Here is a 22,900-nt window from a genome sequence, read left to right as displayed (position 1 = left end):
GTGACTCGTTTAATTTTCTACGTTGGCTTTTACGACCAATGTGATTCATGGTTTATTTTGGACTAAAAGATCCCAAAATAAACTAACTATGAATCGCATTTGTTGTGAGTAGCTCATGGAAATGTGTTCATATAAGAGGCGTAATTGCTTTACGAAGTTGTTGAGAATAGGATGGACAAGAAATATAAAGAAGCATAAGAAAATCGTGAGAAATATGTTCAACTTACCAGTGGAGCGAAACGATATTTGGCACCTTAAACGCTTGCACTCGTGATAAATTGAATGTATTTGGCCATGTCAGGTGGCGGAGGGTTACATAACAAAACAATTAGGCCAGATCAGTACGGGTACCTGTCAACCCATACGTTTTTACCCATATTCTTGTACAGAGAAATTGAGTTGTCAGGTCCATACAGCGTACAGCCGTTTCAATATGGGCAAAAACATGTTTTGTCCATGTGTTTCTGCCTTGTGATGATACTTTGTAGGATGAAAGTTGAGATTTATAACGGCAAGGGGTGACCAATAAAGTCTGAACTTGTCTGTAATAAGGTAGGCACTGATAATGGGTTGACGGGTGCGACTGACTGTACGTGGTTTGTGATGAAGATGAGTTACAAATAATGATGTGCCAAAAAACAATGTGGATTTTAGTCAAGAAGAAGATGCCATGACTGCAGACACGTGTGAAACTGACAGGGTACCCTCAAAGTGAACATGCCAACATGCAACATGCCAACGTTCCGCCAATGTTGGCATCTTTACCAAGCTACTACCATGCCCCCCAATTTTTTCTTACAGTTATTAAATATAGTTCGTATACTACGATTCACTGTTAATATTTTATTAGATTCATATTTTTTTCATTGTTCGTTATTCCTGTTATTCGGGTTTATTATTGCTGATACCTTTCATATGATTGTATTCATATTACATAATTATTCTTGATACTATTCATGTTATTATTTGTTATTCACATACAGTACTTGGATTATTGTCTATGCCATTTACACATTTTATCGCCGTTATTTATATTTCGTTAGTATTACGGTTACTAATGTTTTATAATTGCCGTTGCTGATGTTAACATCGTTCATTACTATTATTGATAATATAATTGGAATTCGAATTATCATTGGTAATGTTTTGCTTATTGTTCAGATAATTTTACGACGTATTAGCACTTCACGTATCGTAATTCCTCATAATTGACGTTAATGCTCACAATAGTCGTGTTGTTACTTTAACATTATGTATGATATCGTTCGCGAAAGCCTACGTGTTAAAACGACTTTAATATTATTTATTTTTCACGGGCCTCAAGTGGAGGGGGTTAGACCGAAGGCATTAATGGCCGCCACTGCCCACAGCCATCCCAGTGACGGCGCCTCAACCAATCAGCGCGCGTCTTCTCCCACCGACAACCAATCAGCGCGCGCCTCCTCCCCTCTCCAGCCAATGGGAGCGCGTCGCGCGGGGGCCTGTGGGAGCGGGCAGCAGTAGCCGCTCTGTCGTGGCGGCGGTGGTTGGAACTGGGTCCCCTCTCGTCTCCCGCGTATTATTTATTATCTTTTGTATCCACAATCATCGTCACCTCGTCGCCATCGAGAACAATCACCACCTCGTCGAGCTGTATCCTGATCAAGCTGCTGAGCGCGCGCGCGCGAACCCGACCGAAGGCCTTGTGACCAGCGTGGTGAAGTATGGTCAATATAAATGACGAACCCCCACCCACCACCAACCACCTCAACTCGCCATGCTGCAGGCAGGGGGGGAAGAAAGCATTTATTTACAGGGCAAATGTTGTGCAGTACTTGTGTATATGTACCCATTGTGCTTTCAAGCCGCAAGAGACCAGCGTGGTGAAGTATGGCTGCACAACCCTCACGGCCCTGATGGAGGTAGTGGATTTACTAAAGCGACTAAGCAACATTGAGCCGCATTGTAATGGGTACGAATGAAGCGATATGAAGCTAATTGTAGTAGCGATGGCCTGCACGCTTTGGTCAATCCACTGCTGGATGAGGGCGTTGTTTGACCACTTCAATCACGTGCAGGGGGCCATACATTAGTACAATGGGAGCACGTGAGTACAGTACAACAATGTATTGTGTTGAACTGCCCCCGCAACGTTGAGTTGGAGGTCTCCGATTAACGTTTATTTATTTATTTTGACAATGTAAACTTTAACGTAAATGGTGATTTAAGAGCAATTGCAATGCTGTACTGTACTTAAGGTAATTTTCTGAAGGGGGGAGACAAAATCCTTTGAAGTTAACAGTGTAACCGGGGCCACTCACCACGGCTGTGTAACCACGTTAAGTGATACGAACTGTTGACGATTTTTAAAGCGACTAAAGACAAAATGAACACGTGTGTGCCTATTCACTCGGCTTTAATAGGGGAACTCTGGGTGAGGAAGGGGGTTTCTATGGGATACGGCAGGGGTAAGGGGCTCCTGTCTGCTGCATGGGGTTGTTGGTGGTACTCTTAGGTTTTTTTCGGTAAAGTAATGTAGGTAAAAAATAAAAAAATATAATAGAAATAAGATAATACATCACGACGTTTCACGTAGGTAAAAAATAAATAATAATAGAAATAAAATAATAAATCACGACGCTTCACGTAGGAATTTTTAAAATATATATAAATAATAATAGAAATACAATAATAAATCACGACGTTTCGGAGGATAACACACGTCTTCATTTTATTTTTTACCTATGTGACTTTACCGCAAAAAACCTAAGTATGAATCCTTGCAGTCACGAAAGCTTCAAATCTAGAAGTTGGTGGTGGTGGTTGCAGTGCTCTGTGAGTTACTTCTGATGATGTGGCACTGACCGTCGCTTATCGCCCTTCACGTATTATTTATTATTTCCCTCTCGTTCTGCTCCCATCGCGTTTACTTACGACAATGCTGCAACCTTTGCTCAATTCCAAGAAACGCATTGTGTAAGAGTCGTGTCTGTTAAAGCGGCAACGGTGCTCTTTGTTGCTGACCGCATGGCGTTATGTACGCGAATACAGTATAGAGATTATTGACGAATGTCGGGTGTCAGAACGCATCTGTTTCTGTTGTAATGACAAACCCAGTGTTGCTTTTTTTGTCTGTGTACTCGGAATACGCTAACGTTTCGGGTAAAGACCCTTATCCAGAGGGTCGGGAGGTTGACTTGGGCTAAAGACAAACATTGGCGTGTTTTTTTTACATGTTAGGTTTAGGAGAATCCCATTAAGAGACAAAGAGGACCACGTGGATTAGAGACCATTTATAAGGGTAGGTCCTCATCCAGCGTTCTATAGAACATTACCGATGATGAAAGTTTTACCACCTTGGTACCAAATTCTCCTCTTGACAATTTGGGACTTAAGCGGCGGCAATGGCACAGTGGTGAGAAACACTGCCGCTCTGCGAAATAATTCTTCAGCCATTCGTAGACTCTGCGTCCAACCCCGTCCCTATCCGCCGGTTGCATAGCTGTAGAGTGTGTAGGCGGTGCAACTGCACCGAGAACCCTCAGGCTGGAGGTAGACCAGGTGCATGGAATGTGAAGTGAGTTGGGGGAAATTGGACAGGGAGTTAGTCTTTCATTTCATTTCTTGCACCGGGGAAATATGCCAACCACGCTATGCCACTGCTGTACATGGTAACACTGTACCCATTAACACGCCCATTCCAGAGTCCCTTGGGGCAACAAAACCAATTCTTATTGGCGACCCGCAGCATTTAGCATAGCAGCGGCATTTCGCATAGTAGCAGAATTTGCCAGTGCAGCATTATTGACTGCATTGTCGTGTTCCGTCTTGTCCTTCAGCCGCTGTGAATGCCCCTTGCTTCTTTCTGGACAACGACGGTGTCGCCGCTGCTGCTGCTTCTGGGCCGGTGGGCTGTCGGCCAGGCGCGGTGCACAGCACTACCTCCTCTCCTGCCACGCACGGGCAGCCAGCGTCTGACGTGGCCCCTTAAATCCACGCGCTCCGTCTTCCTCCTTCAAAGGGGCCCCGTCTCCTTCCTCCTCCGCCGAGACCCCCCCCTCCTCGCCAGCGCCATTGCAGCCATGACGGAGCAGCGCTACTGTGTGGACTACGCCAGGCTGGGCACGGCGGGCTGCAAGAAGTGCAAGGAGAAGATCGCCAAGGGCTTGGTGCGCATCGGCAAGATCGTGGCCAATCCGTTTGGCGACGGCGGCGGCGAGATGAAGGAGTGGCACCACGTGCGCTGCATTTTCGAGAGACTGGAGCGCTCGAGGCCCTCCACCCGCCGCATCGAGGAGCTGAGCGACCTGGAAGGCTACGAGCGGCTCTTGGACCCCGAGCGGGAACTCATCAATGGCTGCATCGAAGGCAACGGCCCCCATCGCACCAACCACCGCGGGCAGCTTGAATAAAAAAAAAATTTGTAACCATTTCTAACTGATGTTGAAAAATATTGCAATTGTGCACGCATTTGGTGTATGCCTTGTGTTTGTTTCTCGTCGTGTTGTTCGTCAAGTATCACGGTGGCGTTTGTGTCATGTTGTTTGTGTCGCGATAATCTTGTGCCGTGTTGTTTGTCTCGTGTAAGGTGGTTTGTCTCGTGTAGTGTCGATTGTCAAGTGTTGTGCTGCTTTGTCTTATTTAACGTTGCGCACATCATCGTGTGGGTGAGCAGACCTCCTCATGAAGAGGGGAGCGTCACCACGTAAGCCGGCAGGCCAGACCAAGCCAGCATTGGCCTCTCCTTTTAGGATGGAGGTGTCCAGTGGGCCATCAATGACAGGCCCACGCAAGTTCTCCGGGTTCTCAGGTCAGCACAGCTTTCTACGTGTTTCTCAGGGGGCTGTAGCTTACTGGATATCTTCTGGGACTAATACCGTGTGAGATCATCTTTTGTCCCCAGAGTATTCTAACCCCGGGGTCAGAATAATTGAATAATAAGGGGTCTCAGAACGCTTGACGTGCAGTAAGCGATTCTGCACAGTGATAGTTGTACTTGTGTGGACACGAGGTGACTTTCCACCCAGCCTGCCATCGGGCATGAGCCTTCCAGGAGGGGACAACGATTGCAATATACAACCCCCAAAAGAGTAGTTTGCAGGTAAAACTATTTTATTTCTCAAATTTATATTCAGTTCTTACGGGCTAAGGGGTGTACGGCCTGTTTTTGAAGTCCTGCACCGTCTGCTTTGTGCTTCTCAACAGCCACTCCCACGACAACAATAACGGCGGCGGCGGCAGCAGCAGCGGCGCCCTCCCGGCCCAGCGGCACCGCGGCATATGACCCGAGCCACAAGGACTGCTTGTTTCGCGAGTTCCGCAAGCTGTGCGCCATGATCGCCGAGCAGCCCAGCTACAACAGCAAGACGCAGATTGTCCACGACTTCCTACGCAAGGGCACGTCTGGAGGTAGTTCCAGGGGCCAGGAAGTGAGGGGGGGCTTGCATATGCTTTTGTGTTATTGTGAGGGTGTGTGTGTGTGTGTTCAGCGTTGGTGCAGTGGTTAGCGCACTGCGCTCCAAACCCGGTGAACCCGAGTTCGTCTCCTTCCCACAGCTGACATCAGCCTTAAGTTAGTTCGTGGAGCGGTGTGTAAACATCGCCATTGGGGAGACAAAGGTTCTGTGTTGGCTTTCATTGGTGTCCAATAACAGCACTTCACCAACCCCCACTGAACATTGTGAAGTCTGGTCAAACAAACATGGGTCCAAAAACTGTGGGGAGGACTTCATCTAACAGTCGATTGACGATGGGTTGACAACAGTGGATTGACATTATTTTAACAACACTTGCCCCAAAAGTCTGTAGGCTACGAGAACCAGCTGTGTAGCTGTTCGACAAGTACTGGTGCAAAAAATGAATTGGCTACCTCCTTCCCCCGCCTCCTCCCCGCCTCTAGTAGTCTGGTGCATGTGTGTGTATCTGTGTGTGCGTGTGTATCTTCAGATGGTTTCAGAGGCGACGTGTACTTGACGGTGAAGCTGCTCCTACCGGGCGTTGTCAAGTCCGTCTACAACATCAAGGACAAGCAAATTGTGAAGCTCTTCAGCAGCGTGTTCAACTGCAGCCTGGATGATATGGTGCGCGACCTGGAAAAGGTTCGTGTCGCCCTGCCACACGACATCCAGTCCTCGCTCATTGCCGGCAGGGAGGGTAGTTTCAAGTCTCCCTTAAATAATTCCCCTTAACTCACCAAATAAAAAACTGAGTAGGAGGCACTTCTGCCGGCAGTGCCATGATGAAGCAATAGCAAGGCTGCTCCTTTAGGTCTTACATATGTTGCACGTGCATGGTGTCGCAGAGGTCGCAACCGGGTATCCGATACCCGTACCCGGCCGGGTATGGGTACGGGTACCCGTTTGCGACCCTGGTGCGGCCGGGTACGGGTAGACCGTGAGTCACTGGTGAGTAACTGTTTGTCACTCATTTCCCAACGTCTTGTCTCTTCTCACAATTCAAGTTCCTAGAATCAACCCACCCGCGTCTGCAGCATGGCTTCATCCCAGAGGTCGCAATCAGGTACCCAATAGGTACCCAATACCCGTACCCTACCCGTACGGGTACCCGTTTGCGACCCTGGTGCGGCCGGGTACGGGTAAGGAATCAAAACCCGTTTGCGACCTCTGTGGTGTCGTCACCGGTCTGCGCGCGCAGGGCGACGTGTCGGAGACGATCCGCGTCTTCTTCGAAGCGAGTAGCAACTTCACCCCCACCGCCAAGAGCACGCTGACCATCCAAGAGGTGGAGGGCTTCCTGGGGAGACTCGCCCTGCTCACCAAGGAGGAGGAGCAGCAGGGCGAACTGCAGGACATAGCGCGCCGGTCGGTATCCGTACGGCGCGTGGGGGCCACGCCTGCCCCGGCAGCGCGCGTTCCGCACAGCAGGAAGAGTCGACGATCAGAAACGGAACGGGGGCAGTGGGCAGATTCGGATTTGGTGAAAAGTTTGGATTTGTAAACTTAGATACTTAACAAAGCGCTGTGAGAGGTGAAATTTGATACAGTTGTACATATTCTACTTGTAATGTTTATACGACGGGAGCGGTGGCTCGGTGGTTAGCTCACTAACCACTAAAGTGTCGCCACCTTGGCAAAAATATTCCCCGCCTCCCCGATTGTTGCCGCTGAGATGATTGCAGTGATGGATAAATATCGTTTTCTGGTTGTTAAAAAGTGGTTATCCATCGTAGTAATGTTCCCACACCCCACTCTTAGATGCTTCATGCTGTAGGAGTTGTGCACTTGCGTATTCGAATTTGAATCTATTACTTATTCAAATTCGCCAAGACGCCAACTCGGGACTCGACAGCGGCGCCGTCATCGTCCGAGGTTGGACGCGGCGATCTTCGTGGGCTTTGCGATTCGGAATATGCTGATGTTGTATTATTCCGCTCTCTCGTGTGGCCGCCGTGAATCTCTCCCGCTTCAGCGTTGCGCGTTCTCATTTGTTCATTGTGTTTCGCAGATGCACCTCCAATGACCTCAAGTGCATTATCCGACTCATCAAGCACGACCTCAAAATGAATGCTGGCGCAAAGCACATGTAGGTCACCAGTCGGAGTTTCTGCACTGGCGCTGGCTTTTACGTACCACACTTGCTGTTTAAACGACGCCATCTCTCTTCAGTCATGTCATTCTGTGGTATCGTTCATTGGATTTTTGATCAAGTTGAACACGTGTTTTAAGTTTAGATCTGGCCCTGTGGTGTGTCCCCATAAGAATTGGGTAAAAATACCATCTATTATTTAACTCATCTTCCATGGTAGTTTAACTCCCTTGGCAGTGCCATTTTTACTTTGTCAAAGCTGCAATTATCTTGGGAGTAATTTTTTCAGTCTTTTACCTTCTTATCAACGAAAGACAAATTGAACAAGGTTTTAAAAACTCTTAGGGCAGATGCCACTAATCCAAAGCCTAACCATAAACCGGTCATGTATTTTGACCCCGGGTTCCACATCCTATGGAGTCAAAATTACATCTCACACTAGCTCAGGGTAACATCCGTGCTAACCCTGGTGATCGTGAAATTGAATCTTGGCTCTAAATACTGGCCATTATGATAATTGCTATTTTACCCTTTTATCTGGCAACAAAACTGACACCTTTTTTTACGAGGAGTCATGTTTGCATAGATCACAATACCTGCAGTCATAATGCAAACAAAAACACAACTCTGATAATGTATGCACTGGCCATTATATCGCGGGAGGGATGAAATAAGATTGTGCCCGCTGTTTACCTATTGTGCTGCACCGTGGTATGCCGCAGCCTGGATGGGCTGGACCCGAACGCGTACGATGCGTTCAAGGCGTCTCGGAACCTGGAGGACGTCGTCGACCGTGTCCTGCAGAACTGGCAGGATGGGTCGCGGAAAGCACTTTCCGTCACGGCCTCCCTCATGACGCCCGTGCAGCCCATGCTGGTGCCTAACCCCCCACCCATCTCGCTCACTTGCTCGTTTTAATCACCCACCTGACCTGCTCGCCCACCTGCCCGCTTGTTCACTCACTCATCCACCCTCCTCCCTTCTAGCTCACTCAGCCACTCGATCGCTCGCCCACCCTGCTCACCCGCCTGCCCGTTTGCTCACTTGCTCACCTGCCCACGCACTCGCTCAACCACAAGCCTGCTCGTTCGCTCACTCGCTCATCTACCCACCATGCTCATCCTCCCGCTTGCTCCCCTATCCCAACCACTCACTGCCTCCCTCACTCACTCGTCCACTCACCCACAAGCCTGCTCCCCTCCCCCTGGCTGGCTCGCCGCCCGTGACGTGAGGCCACTCGTCACCGTGTCACCTTGTCGTCGCATGCAGGCGGAGGCGTGCAAGTCTGTGGCGTATGCCATGAAGAAGTGTCCCAACGGCATGTACGCTGAGATCAAATACGATGGGGAGCGCGTGCAGGTGCACAAGAACGGAGACTCCTTCCAGTACTTCAGCCGCAGCCTCAAGCCCGTGCTGCCCCACAAGGTATATCGCAATTACTCAAGGTGGCAGGGTGGCGGCAGAGCAGTAACACCTAGGCCTCATAGCCAGAAGGCCTTGGGTTCAATTCCTGACTCGGGTACCTTTATGCAGGATGAGTTTTATGTTCATCTTATTCTGTGTGGCTTTCCTCTGGGTTCTATAATTTCCTCTCCTGGTTAAAAATAAAACAAAAACATTGTAACTAATGTTGACCAAAAAAACCAATGCTGTAAAAATTACACACTCGGCAGCAATATCAGCCCATTCGCTGCAAGCGTCAAATGGGCTATCACTGGGCTGCATCACCACCCCCCGAGTGGCATGATGCACCGGGCCCTCTTACTCAGCTGCTGAGCTGGCATGCTTGCGTGTGTGTGCGTCCGTGCAGGTGGCGCACTTCAGAGACTTTATCCCCAAGGCATTCCCTGGGGGCACCAGCATGATCCTGGATGCGGAGGTGCTGCTCATCGACACGAGCACAAGCAAACCGCTGCCCTTCGGCACGCTCGGGGTGCACAAGGTGACCACATGTGGCACTGTCTGCTTGCAGTGTCTTTCTGTGTGTTACATCTGTCTTATCTTATATTCACACAGTGTACGTCACAATGTGTCTGTTTTTCTGCGTGTCCATGTTTGCCGATCTGTGTGTAACTGTGTCTTCGGCATGCCGTCCTGCCTGCCTTTGTCTTATCTTATATTCCTGTCTCCCCCTCTCTGTCTCTCTGTGCGTCTGCCTTGCTGCGATCTTGCCTTCATTATCCACTCTTCTCCATCTGGGAAATTGAAGTGTACAGGGGAATAAAGGTTAAAATGTCTGCAGTGTAAACTCACGTCGCCTTACCGTTAACAACGTTGCCGCGGTTTGTTTTGCAGAAAGCTGCATTTCAGGACGCTAACGTGTGTCTGTTTGTGTTCGACTGCATTTACTTCAACGGGGAAAGCCTCATGGACAGGTAAGACAACGCCTGAATGGTTGCTGTTATGCACGTGATGGCAATGGTGAGAGTGCAGCGAGTTGGGGCTCGGTGTTGGGAACACGCTTGTTAATTTAGTTTTTTGTTAGCGTTGTCAATTGTCGTTTGCCACATGCATAGAATCATCTTAGCGAAGTTGAAGGGTCTAGCCCTATGTGTGTGTGTGTCCGATCGTGGTGTATAGGTTAGCACGTTGCGCTACGAACCTGGAAACCCCGATTTCGAATCTTGCTCACGGCCAACACCAGTGACTAATATCTAAACTGGTCTTGGGCCTCCCCTAGGTCGACTCAGCCTCAATTCAGTACCTGGTGCGATGTGTAAACATCGTCAGGCGTGGTGCTGGCCACCCACCCCCTCGTGTGCCGTGCCGGCCTTCATAGGTGCTTGCTTACAGCACTTGTCCCAACAGTCTTTGAAGGCTATACGGGGGATCTTTGTCTTTGTGTCCGAACATACCTCGTGGTGACTGATGACCCCTGCCACTGGTAGGCACTGTTGGCAAGGCTCATCAGTGATGTTGGCTGACGCTGACCAATCGTATTTTGGAACTGCGCCGTGTGGTCTGAACACTGCAGGCCAATCGATCGGTTCGATTGTTTATAGATCTAGATTTGATGTATCGATTCCATAACTTTTGGAATCAACAATCAATTCTTGAAACTAATAGAAAATCAATTAAGAACCATAGCTGGAGCGCAGCCTTGACGTGAATATATCAAGATTGTTATAATCGTTATGTTTATTTCTATATATCGTGATATTTTTATTATTTTTATTCACTTTATTTGCATTTTATTATTTAATTGTTATTATTTTTTCTATCTATGTGACTTTACAAAAGAAACATAGGATATCTATATATAGTATCGTGCAAATTGCATCTTGCAATAACTGAGGAACCACAGACAAGCTGGAAGGCAGCAGCCAGGCGATGAGCCGGCACCAACGATTGCCCAAGTGCGACGGTCCTTTATATATTAAGATGTTTTCAAACAGTTAATGAGTGTTAATGCATGTGGGAGGAAACTTAAAACCCCCACGCATGTGAGGGCACTACACTCTATTCTCATACAGAAGGGACAGATATTATACTGGTAGGAACCTCCTGGTTACACTAGCTCACAGGGGATTATTGTGTCCGTCCGTCGTGCAGGGAGGGGCTGGGTGGGGAGGGATGGGCTGGGTGGGGAGGGGAGGGTGGGGCTGGGTGGGGAGGGGCTGGGTCACCTCGTGGTGCTCTTATAAAACTCAACGTTTAACCTACTCACGCCGGCTTGTGCCCGCCCTCAGTCGGGCATATTTGAGGAATACACCGCACTGCCGTTGACCCTGGCCATTGACCGAGCAACCCAACATTCCTACCAGTTCCCTCCGCAGGAATGTGTTCGGCCTACACTTTGCTAGACAGCCTTCTCTATTTAGGTGACCCTGGGTATGGCCCATCGACACCTCTGGGAAGGGAGTCTCGCAACATTTGTGCGATCCACCAACCCTCGTTGCCTCCACAGTGCTGGATACAGGCGTGAGTAACCACCACCACCGCCGCCAGGGTGACATTGAAGTGTTTGCATTAACAGCCCTGTCCCATGTGTCCTGTGTGTCTCAAGGAGCATCAAAGATCGGAGAAAATTCCTCCACGACAACATGATCGAAATCCCCAACCACATCTTGTTTTCGGAGATGAAGCACGTGACGGTAAATCCCATCACGGAGCTCCAGCGCACACTCACGCCCTCCGCACGAGCTGGCGCAATCACGCTGGCCATGGCCTGGGGGGGGAGTTCCTGCCTTCGGGAGGCAGGAAACCCAATTTTTACTGGAGTAGACCTGGATTTTAATTTGAGAAACATTTTCAACGAACGTTTTTGCCTCAAGCCAGTCCGGAGAGAATTCTGTCGGTGCTTGATTCATCGAACACATGATAGCAGCGGGCTTCTTGAATTAAAGTTCATCTTCAATGATTCTTGATGATGTTTCCTGGCATTCTTTTAAGAGAGACGTGGTTTGATATCGCCCTGAGAACGATTGTTCAATGGCGCTTTATACATTTTAATTATTATTATTGGAGCAATGGCCCTTCCTTTTAATGCCACACCGTTATTGACAAATATGCTGATTGTGCTTTGTGCACCACTGACAATGCAGCTTCACCGAATAATTTGTGTTCTGAAATGTTCCATAGGTAGGATTACGTGAAACTACTGGTTGACGTTACCACTGTAAGATGTTACTACAGATGGCTGTGAAAATGCTGTCGATGTTACATTGTATCATGCCACTGATTTACGTTAGCTTCAGCTGTTGATCGAGATGGTTTCGTGAATGCTAAGTTGCACCGTTTATATACCACTGGTGTGCAGTGAATGTGAATGTATATATGTTGAACTTTTTTCTCACCCTACATAGCCAACCATGCTAATCTTATGTGCATTGTATTGTGCTGCTGGTGGATGTTGTGCTGTTCATGCTCGTCAAGTTATATTCTAATTAGCTTTTGATTTGTATAACTCTGAGCAGTCGATTGTAGAAGGCCTCGTGAATTATCACCGACCCTGCTATATTCTGATGGTTGACATTGTTTTGAGCCATTGATAAAGAGTGCGTTGAGCCGTCGACTAAGCCTTGTGCCTCGTGTTGCCATCAGAGAGCCTCGGACCTGGCTGAAATGATCTCCCGGGTCATTAAGGAGGGTCTGGAAGGGCTGGTGTTGAAGGACGTCTTGGTGAGACTAAACAGCTCACCGCTCTGCCAGACACATCTTCACGCGTTACACCAGAAGCCACTTCACCCCCCTTCAATCCACTTGTGCGGCGCTTTGAGCGTTGTCCCCTCACCCCTTGCGGACGTGCTCACGACGCCTTTATGCGCGCTCGCGTCGCAGGGAATCTACGAGCCGGGCAAGCGGCACTGGCTCAAGGTGAAGAAGGACTACCTCAACCAGGGCGCCATGGCGGACACGGCAGACCTGGCTGTGCTGGGCGCGTACTATGGCCACGGCAGTAATGGTGAGGCCTGGGAGGGAGAGGGCGTCGTGGTGCGGTAGCGGTGGTGTTGGTGATGGCATTTCCGTACATTTGTTGCATTGGTACCGTGTTCTCGGGAGTTAAGATGCGCCACAAAACTTGTGCCCGTTGGCAACACTAGTTATACGCATATGGTCACCCACACACACACAGTTATCGGATTATAAGACGCAGCCCCAGCTTTTGGTTTCAAGTACAGGGAGAAAAATTTAACCCGTAAAAACAAAGTTTTTCACTATAAATCCTTTATATGCGTGTTCAATGGGCCACAACCCAGCCCACATTGGTCTTTGAAACGGGCGGCTAGAGTCCTCTCGTCCTCTGGCTTGAGATGGCTGCCACCTATGGGTCAGATGATTGCCTGCCACCATTAAGCAATTGGTAATTAAATATAAAAAAAAAATTCCTAAAAAGTGTAAAATTTTGGAAAAATGTTTTCACGAAAATACATTGTCACGCACAACGAGTCTGTGTGCAAAATGTCAAGCTCGATTGGATCACGGGAAGTGGGTTAAAAAACGACCGAAAGATTTGCACGGTCGTAAGCGCGCAAGCAAGCAAGCAAGTGAACTTAATATAAAGGATTTAAAAAGTATGTCATAATCTGGAGTTTATCTATGGTACCTTTTTGCCAGTATCAAAATGATGAAATCATATGTAGAGGTTTTACCCTTGCAATAAAACAAGAGGTGTTAACATGTTCAAACAGGCAGTGTTTGTGCCTGTGCGACCGGGCAAAGCCGACGTGATCTGACGCTCGTCGCTTTCGTAACTTGCAACGTACGTCAGCTCCGGGTAACAGCCATGCCACACGACCTAACCCCCCCACCACTAATGTTTTTGCTCCTTCCAGGTGGGATTATGTCCATTTTTCTCATGGGCTGCTACGACGAGAACTTGGGGCGCTGGTGCACAGTGACGAAGTGCTCCAGTGGGTACGATGACGCCACCCTCAATCGGCTGCAGAAGGAGCTCGAAATGGTCAAGATCAGCAAGGTCAGAGCTCATCAGTGCCCAGAATCCTCTGCCTTATTTGGGGTAAAATTGACCATGATAACACAGGTTGATCCTGATTTAAAGCTTTCGTGACTGCAGGGATTCATCTTCTTGGTTCTTTCGGTAAAGTCACGTAGAAGGGAAATAATAAGTAATAAAAATAAAACATAAAATAAAATTCTCACGACGTTTCGGCCACAACGCAAGCAGCCGTCCTCAGTTGAAGAACAGGGCTGTCGGAAAGACAGCGTCCGAATGACAGTGGAAAGACAGCGTCCGAATGACGCTGTCTTTCCGACAGCCCTGTTCTTCACCTGAGGACGGCTGCTTGCGTTGTGGCCGAAACGTCGCGAGAATTTTATTTTATTATGTTTAATTTATTTTATTATTTCCCTTCTACGTGACTTTACCGAAAGAACCAAGGAGACCGGTTGATCCGTTTCTAAATACCACCACTTAAACAATGAAAGTGTGGCCCACGCAATTGCTTGCTCATGCCGTTAAGGGATGGAGTGAATTCCAGTGGGGAATTGGTCTACTCTTCCACGTTGACCCTGACATATGGGAAGAGGTGGGCATACCCGCACTTTACCCCACAAGCTTCTGTAAAAGTTTCCACCACGCGGAACGAAACGTCGGACCTCATGCCACATAAACTTGCGTCCACAGAATTTGTATGTTCTGAATGATATTCATGTTGCGTTTGCTCTCTTATCATTGGTTTACGCTGTATGCGGCTGGTGTGTGTTTTGTCACCAACTTTCTTAGAGTGCATCAAAAATCCCCGACTGGCTGAAAATCAACAAGACATACTTCCCCGACTTCATCATCCGCGACCCAAAGGTTGGTGTCGGCTTCGACGGCAGAATCTCTTGTGCGGTCGCGTCAGATTGGCGTGCAAGCACGTGCAGGAAGAGGCTGGACACGAGCACAACAATCGGAATCAAAAGTCCAGCTGTGCTTTTATATGACATGTGCTTGTATCTGAAGTTGCCTTGTACCTTTTGATTTTTGATAGAGCTGCCCTCCTTTACGTAGGAGCATTGCAATGTGCTTCACATGCAATAAGTAGCTTACAATAATTACACCTTGTCTCAACACATTAGAAGAGGCACCCGCGTTGCAGTGGGCAGCTTCTCTCTGTTGGCAGGGACACGGTGAATGGCCTGCGGTCGGGCTTTAATCTGTCAGCAGTGGGCAATGATCGCTCTGTGTAATCCCAATTGAGTAGTTTGCGGGTATTTTTTGTGTGATTGTGTGTGCGCGTGTGTAAGATTCTAAGGGGCTGTATGCTTGTATAGGGGGGAACAGTAATGTAGTGGTTAGTGCACGATGCTACGAACCCGGCGACCCGAGTTTGATTCCGACTCATGGCCAACATCAGCGACGAATATCTGAAAGCATTTTCATCCTCCCCTATGTCGACCAAAACATAAATGAGTACCTGTTGCGGTGTGTATGCATCACTACCGGCGAGACACTACTGTTGCTGGTCACCCCATCCCCACGTGTGTCCTGCTGACCTTCATAGGTGCCCGCTAACAGTACTTGCCCCAACAGTTTTTATTTAAGGGAATACAGTGGATCTTTGTCTCTGTGCACGTGTCAGAAAGCGCCGGTGTGGGAGATCACGGGTGCAGAGTTCTCCAAGGCCGAGGCGCACACGGCCGACGGAATCTCCATCCGCTTCCCGCGCTGCACGCGTATGAGGGACGACAAGGACTGGCGCACCGCCACGACCCTGCAGCAGCTCAAGGTGACCCCGCGAACCCCCCTCTGGCGTCGTTCCCGCTCATGCCGCTCGACCCCTGACCCCGTCGTCCCAACTCCAAAACGTCCTGGGGGGCGGAAGGGGTCTGAGCACTGCCCCCCCACCGACCCACCCCTATGCAGAGGGCTCAGCCCACCTACATTCTCATAGAATCGAAATTTGCTGCAAATATTAAGCGCTGGGCGTTCGTCTTTCCATCAATTACAAAGGCAGATTGTATCGTTACGCATCAATGTGTAGGGTTTACCACTTGTGTAAAGTTTGTTTAACATTGACTTTCTCATGCACCCTGAGTCTTTGTTTACACCCCCCCCCCCGCCACCCCCATAAACAAGGTCATGCTTCCAAGGCTGTGCGGTCCGTGTGGCCTCCTGCCGCTAGCGCGCGGTGTGGCCACGGCGGTTCATCCTAGCGCAGGCCCCAGACTCATTGGTGGCATGGGTCTGAACTGCAGCCATTTCCCGCAGCGCAATTATCATGGTTGTGTGCTGGGTATTATTGTACCGTAGCTTGTGACGAAAAAAAAGTCTGTAATTCGCCTGATCTCGTCAGATCTCAGAAGCTAAGCAAGTTTGAGAATGGATGGTGCTTGCATGAGCGACCACCGCCGTGCATAATGCCGGTGTCAGAGGTGACTGCGCGCTTGTGCTAGACTGTGGGCAGCAAGCAGCAGTGCAGCCAAATCCGTCTTCAGCAACCCGCACTGACCAGCGCGGTGAAGTATGGTCACGTAACCCCCTTAACCCGCATGGCGTAGGGAGACCCTGACCCAGGAGTGGATTGACAGAAGGGCGGTACATCTACAAATCGGTGTAGATATTTTCCATCACTGCTTTTGTACTGGATTAAAAAAGGACATTTAATGTGATTCAATAATTTACATTTTTCGAGCTGTGTCGGCAAAGTTGATACGTGCAAGTGCCGATATGAATATTCATAACGATGATGACACTGATACGAATGTCTAGGATGATCCGAATGATCTTGATGATGATGTTGATGACGTCGTCGGCATTAACGTTCAGGAGCTCTTCAAGAAGTCTAAGGAGAACTCGGACGTGATGGACTTGCTCGGATCATCCGTGAAGAATGACTCCGAGTCGGCGCCGGCCACGCCGGGGGGCAGCACCAACGGCTCGGGCTCCTCCTCCCCCAAGCAGGGCCCCTCCACCACCACCACCAGCAGCAGCAGCAGCAAGGCCAAAGCTTCGCAGAAAGCCTCACGCGGTACATGCCACTTGTACACACTCACGCGTTGTCACTCACACTCAGCGCTGTGGTGACGTCACCACGGCGCTTGTACCAGGCAGTGTACACTTTAAGGCCACGTGAAGTGTCGAGCACCCGTTGGCAGGAGGTCACAGGACAAACCCAGGTGCCACGGGTCGACTGAGATGACTGGCAGAACCACCACCACTCACATAGTCACTCACACCCAGGCAGAGGTCGCAAACGGGTTTTGATTCCTTACCCGTACCCGTACCCGGCCGCACCAGGGTCGCAAATGGGTACCCGTACCCGTACCTGGCCGGGTACGGGTACCCGTTCCCTACCCGTACCCTACCCGAAATGAGTGACAAACGGTTACTCACCAGTGACTCACGGCCTACCCGTACCCGTACCCAGCCGCACCAGGGTCGCAAACGGCTACCCGTACCCGGCCGGGTATCGGGTACCCGGTTGCGACCTCTGCACCCAGGGCCCCTCCTCACTCACAACCTCAATCACACCCAGGGCACCTCCGTGCTCACACCATCACTCGGTACATTCCTGTTGTCCAATGAATTCCAAATTTTGCACACGTACTCAGATACGGTGGCAATGCATGCCTGAATCAAAATCGCCATCAATTAATTGGCTCTTTTAAAGCAATTAACATTTTGTATGGACGGCTTATTAATTAAATATATATTTGGGTAGGTCAAAAAGGCCGCGGTCCCTAAACTCTCGAATCAACTCGCTCAAGAAGCAGGCGCCACGTGTCTCAGGCGCGTCTGCTCCGTGTTAAAGAGTTACGGGCACCCTCACTGCACACAAATAAAAGTTGTACATTCAAAATTCATTTATAAAGTAATCAATTAATTTAAGTAAGCTTTGATGTGGGAGCAGGGGCCGCATCATTGGCGCACTTCCTGAGGGTGAGTTAAACGAAGTTGTGAATAAAACCGTTGTTTTTAAAATACTTAATTGAAGGAGTTTATTTCCCGATGAAGACATTTTTGAGTAATAAAATTTGGCAAATTTGCAACCATGCCAGCACACGTGGCCTACTCTCTTTCGAATAACTTTGCGAGATCGTTTTCCTCCCATAGTGAAACAGACGGCGCGTGCCATATTCACGGTTGTTGGTGTGTGGTTGTTCCCAGGCGCCTCTGCCAGCCGGAAGCCCAAGCAGCCGAGTCGTGCCGACACGAAACCGGTGTTGGCACCGGCGTTGGCGTTGGCACCGGCTGTAATTCCGCCCGTGATGCCACCTGCGCCGGTGAAGAGGAAGAGGAGCACCGAGGCTCAGGAAGAGGTGAGGTGTGGAGCCTGTGGCTCCAGATTGAGCGTTTAATTTTTTAGGGCTTGGGCAGTGCCCACAGCCCATTACTGTAAGGTACAACATACCTTCCTAAACAGATTGTAGGCTTGAGGTGCTGACATCCGCCAAACAAGGCAGCCTTTGGGAAGAGGATGCGTCATAGCTGGACGGTTTGGTTCTGGGTCACAGTTTCTTTATTGATAATCAAATTCCCTGATTGATAACCGAGTTACCATTTTTTTTTAAACTGAGTTGTTGGTTTGTTAACCGAGTTCCTTGGCTGCTAAATTGAGGTGCTGGGGTGACAGTGGAGTTGCTCAGCTAATAACAGAGTTGGCAAGTTCATAACAGAGTTGTCCAGTTCATTACTGCGCTGGGTCACAGGAGTAATGACCCAAGTTGTCTTGTTGATAACTTTGTTTCTGGATTAATAGCCCAGTTACCAGCTTTACGATGGAGTTCGCCTTGAGAGTAACCGAGCCTCCTTGTTAATATAGTCCAGGGGCTGGAGGAGAAATTAGTACCAACTAAGGCATGGTAAATAAAAGTGAATACTTAACCCAACTCGTTTAAAATAGACATCACATAATTAATCATTATTGGCCACATACAGACATTGAAACCGGTAAAGTTGTGCCATCTCAGATGGTGCCTACAAGTGAATTACAGCCGTTGAAACGAGCCACGCTCGTAAAAATCCTCCTGTTAATTACGGGCGTAGCTACAGGAACTTATGTTCTCTTGTATTGATTGATAGCGCCGTACAGCGCGTGCGACCACCCATAACGGTCGCGTGCACTGCCAAACATCCATTTATTGTTCGTTTTTTTTAACATAGTTTGCTATACAGTTTGCTCATGCTGTATCGTGAATACTGTACAAGTGTATCCGGGTGATGTTTTAATTTTGCCTTTGACGAGGAGACCTGTACAAGTGCAAATGTACTCGTACGCGGCGATGATGCGTTAATGCTTTCGTCCGTTTCTCCGAAGGCCCAGTTCACATTGTTATTAACCCTGTTGTAGCGAGCACCCCTCCTCTGATGTACCGGCAAACTTTCCACCGGGGGGTCCGTGGGTGTTTCGTTAAACAACGATGTGACACTTCATCCGGTCTGGGCTCGTGGACTAATAACGCTGCCGCCGGTGGCGCTGTGCGTCTACGCGCCTTTACGCTCAGACGCTGCTCAACATCTTCACGGGCGTGCGCCTGCACCTGCCGGCGTCCGCGGAGGGCTCCGACCGCGCGCGGCGCTACTTCTTCGCCTACGACGGCGACCTGGTGCCCGACCACGACATGGACTCGGCCACTCATGCGGTGGCGGCGGCGGCGGCGGCACCGGCGGACAGCGGGGGCCCCCCCGCGGCACTCCCGCCCAAGGCCCAGCGCGTTTCCGTCGACTGGATCTGGCAGTGTGTCAAGCGACGGCGCCTCGTGCCGCCGTGCTGACGCGTCGGCGATAAGGTCACGGTCCACTCGGGCGACTTTGGGGCAATCGTTGCCGGCAACCGTCACCAGCAACGCATTCATAATTAGTATCACGAGGAGCGACTGTGGCAACTTGGCGGCAGGCGTTGCCGGTGACGATCGCTGTCGAAGATTTGCCCTCGCATTGACCCAGTGGATCGTGGCCTAGCCCCCTGTCGTGAGGATGGGAGGTGGGGGGGAGGAGGTTTATTTTGTTTGCAGAAGAGCAGAAACACGATTGTGAAAATGTTGTTCCGCGTGTGCACGTACGTTGAGTGAGGTTGGGTAAGAGTAGTGAGATCTGGGGCATGACCTCGCGATGAAGCTCAAGCTTGGAGTGGACTTATCAGGGACCTGTGCATTTTCTCCGTGAACCCCCAATCCCCCTTCCTGAGCTAAGGCGTGCTGAAAAACAAGTGTAATTTTATACTGATTTATTACAGCAACAGTTATAACAGCCCACGGCCGCCTATAGGCAGTGCCGCCAAAGGGCTAGCGGTAGGGTTGCCTCGTTATGTTGATCCCGCGATGTATCGCGATAATGGGAAAAAATCTCAACACATTCGTCAATAACACTGCTGCCTTGTAAGGAAAAATATATAATAGGCAATATTTTTGGGCATTGGCCTTTCTTCTTGAGGGAGCTGCAGTCGAAGAACTTTTGTTTGTACTTGGAAGCACATCGAAGCACAGAAAGGATACGATAAAATATTAAATACAAATCAAAGATAAAGGAGAAACTGATGTCGCGATAATCGTTGGGTGGCGAAATTTTAAAGGGTATCGTGAGAAATGATATCGCGGCAACCCTATTACTACATACCGCTGGCCCAGGTGCTCATGGGTAGATGTCATTTCCCCAGGTGCTTATGGGTAGACTGCTGCCCAGGTCATGGTTAAGGCTACAATGTTGGCATGGTAATTTTTGTTGGATAATTTACTGCAGGATGCAGTAAAACTATAGGGAGGCAGCATAAGGAGGTACCGCACTTGTGCCTCGTTCTCCTCCCTCCACCCCAACATGTTGCCATGGCACTGAAAATACAAATTTGTATTTTAAAATACACATTTGCGTTTGCAGCAATTGACGTACATTTTTGAAAGGAAATGACGGAAGCTCCCTTAACCCTCGTGCATTTTCACAGCCGTTTCCAAAATGTCACCTTCGAGACTTGGTTCACATTCACGATTTCGGACAACACCGTGACAATCCGTGCCAAACTCGTAGCCCGTAGCCGTGGTGGTATGGTACTTGTGCCTGGCGATGTGTCCCGTGCGCGCGCGCTGCTCGTTTAATTTAAAAGGCATCCGTGTTTTGTCTTCTGTGCAGTCGGCAGAGATTGGAATTCGCGTTGCTTTGTAGCCGATGCAATATCACCACGTAGATGAGGGAGGTTTGCGGTGGGGGCCGAGTGGTTTGTGGGGGGAACCCGGTTTAAGCGTTTGAGCCAGCGAGGGGCTTTATCAGGGTGGACATCATCCAAGGGAACATTTTCTAAAAAAAAATTGTCTTTTTTTTCTTCCCCCCCCCCAAAATTTTATTCCGTTTGTGCTGTCGTCTTGGAGCAATGGGACGAAGAACCCGCTAGAAACTCGCAAAACGTCGCGATTTGGAGAAAGGTTCGCAGAAGAGGATGGCTAAAAAATGTATCATGAGGTCCCTTCAAGTCAACTCTTATCCACACCTGTGGGGGCAGCACATTCCTTCCCGCCGTGCTACGAATAATGTTTGTCGCATAACTGTCAAATCCATGTTTTAAATTCTCCAAGGAATGTAGCCAAATTAAGTGAAACCCCAATTTATTGTTGTGGGGTTTTTTGTGTACGTACAATCACTGGTGACCTGGCTGAGACCATCAACTCACTACACATGAGAACCTAGTTTTGATCACAAATCAGTCTCTACGTCAATCTTTCGTTGTCGATGCGAGTGTCTGTGGGTCTAAATTTCGATTTAAAGCTTTCGTGACTGCAGGGATTCATCTTCTTGGTTCTTTCGGTAAAGTCACGTAGAAGGGAAATAATAAAATAATAAAAATTAAACATAATAAAATACAATTCTCACGACGTTTCGGCCACAACGCAAGCAGCCGTCCTCAGGTGAAGAACAGGTTCCCGACAGACCTGTTCTTCACATGAGGACGGCTGCTTGCGTTGTGGCCGAAACGTCGTGAGAATTATTTTATTATGTTTTAATTTTATTATTTCCCTTCTACGTGACTTTACCGAACGAACCAAGAAGATGTCTGTGGGTCTCTTTATGCGAGTCATAATGACCAGGTTGCAACCACTGACTCCAGGTGGCTACAGCCCCTGAGTGGAACCCAGGGTCTCAGCGGTGTTGGCCCAGTGCTCTCTGACCTCTGAGCCACCCATCCTCCTCAGATGAAGGGGAACATGTTACACGTGTGGAGGCCAGAGTGAACTTTTTAGCCAGGAGGTCCACGTTTCTGAAAGCCCGTGTGTGTTGTCGGTTATGTAGTGATTTGCCACCACCCGCTCCATCACCCTCGTGCTCTGACTTTGTGATGTCAATTAATTTTCACGATTTTATTTGAGAACCTATGCCTCTTTTTAACGTTGCGTCACACCCTGCGGCGACTCTCGTGGTTGCAGGGATCGTGTGGCCTAGCCACGTACAACCATATCACGCGGTTTGAGCGGTGTGGCCACTGGTGTATCGCACGCTGCGTTATGACCCAGGGCACCTGAGTTGTATTCCCGGCCATGGTCAACATCCGTGACGAGTGATATCAGAACCAGTAGCCCTGGGCCAACTCCCTTCCCCAGCCTGCACAGATCAGCGTGGGGATAAGCATGGCCAAGCAACCCCCACAATCGACAAAAATCGATTCTCGCATGCACGATTTGATTCGCGAACCGTGAGACTAAGAATCGATTTTAAATCGGCGAATCCATTCGCCCCCCCCCAGTCCTGTGAGTCATTTCTATTGTTTTCAGGAGGCCCGGTAGCATAACTTGCCTCGATGTGATGTTAGTTTTTATCGATACTATTGCTGCAGCTCTATCGCCGACTGGAGAATATCGCATCCCAGCCTAGACATTAGCCGAATCGATCATTTTAACACGAGCGACCGTCGTTCAACGAAGGAGTCACCAATGATGTTACTTGCAAAGGGAGATGGTGGATGTCCGTGAGTTTGGTTGAATAAAGGGACATCAGTCGGTGATGTAA

General features: G+C 49.1%; 1 protein-coding gene across 5 annotated transcripts; it reads left to right on the top strand.

The window, feature by feature from the left end:
• Positions 1 to 131: 131 nt before the first annotated feature.
• Positions 132 to 22,900, top strand: LIG3 (DNA ligase 3). 5 transcript variants are annotated; one of them, XM_078607870.1, is made up of 21 exons: positions 132 to 1,701; positions 3,220 to 3,280; positions 3,819 to 4,347; positions 4,655 to 4,789; positions 5,185 to 5,388; positions 5,926 to 6,077; positions 6,634 to 6,800; positions 7,444 to 7,521; positions 8,247 to 8,400; positions 8,794 to 8,949; positions 9,335 to 9,466; positions 9,820 to 9,899; positions 11,531 to 11,618; positions 12,568 to 12,645; positions 12,805 to 12,928; positions 13,800 to 13,942; positions 14,711 to 14,785; positions 15,552 to 15,698; positions 16,739 to 16,940; positions 18,080 to 18,231; positions 19,417 to 22,900. In XM_078607870.1, the coding sequence occupies exons 3-21, from the start codon at positions 3,828 to 3,830 to the stop codon at positions 19,684 to 19,686; spliced, it is 3,057 nt and encodes a 1,018-aa protein (XP_078463996.1). In that variant the 5' UTR covers positions 132 to 1,701; positions 3,220 to 3,280; positions 3,819 to 3,827; the 3' UTR covers positions 19,687 to 22,900. The 5 variants fall into 5 exon arrangements, with proteins under 5 accessions (XP_078463996.1, XP_078463998.1, XP_078463995.1 ...); XM_078607872.1 differs by lacking the exon at positions 3,220 to 3,280 and having other exon boundaries at positions 132 to 1,696; XM_078607869.1 differs by lacking the exon at positions 3,220 to 3,280.

This window comes from Lampetra planeri, chromosome 28 (genome assembly GCF_965212315.1).
Source record: "Lampetra planeri chromosome 28, kcLamPlan1.2.h2, whole genome shotgun sequence".
NCBI lineage: Eukaryota > Metazoa > Chordata > Hyperoartia > Petromyzontiformes > Petromyzontidae > Lampetra > Lampetra planeri.
Note: the sequence above shows the minus strand (reverse complement) of the source record. Positions and strands in the feature narration are given on the sequence as shown.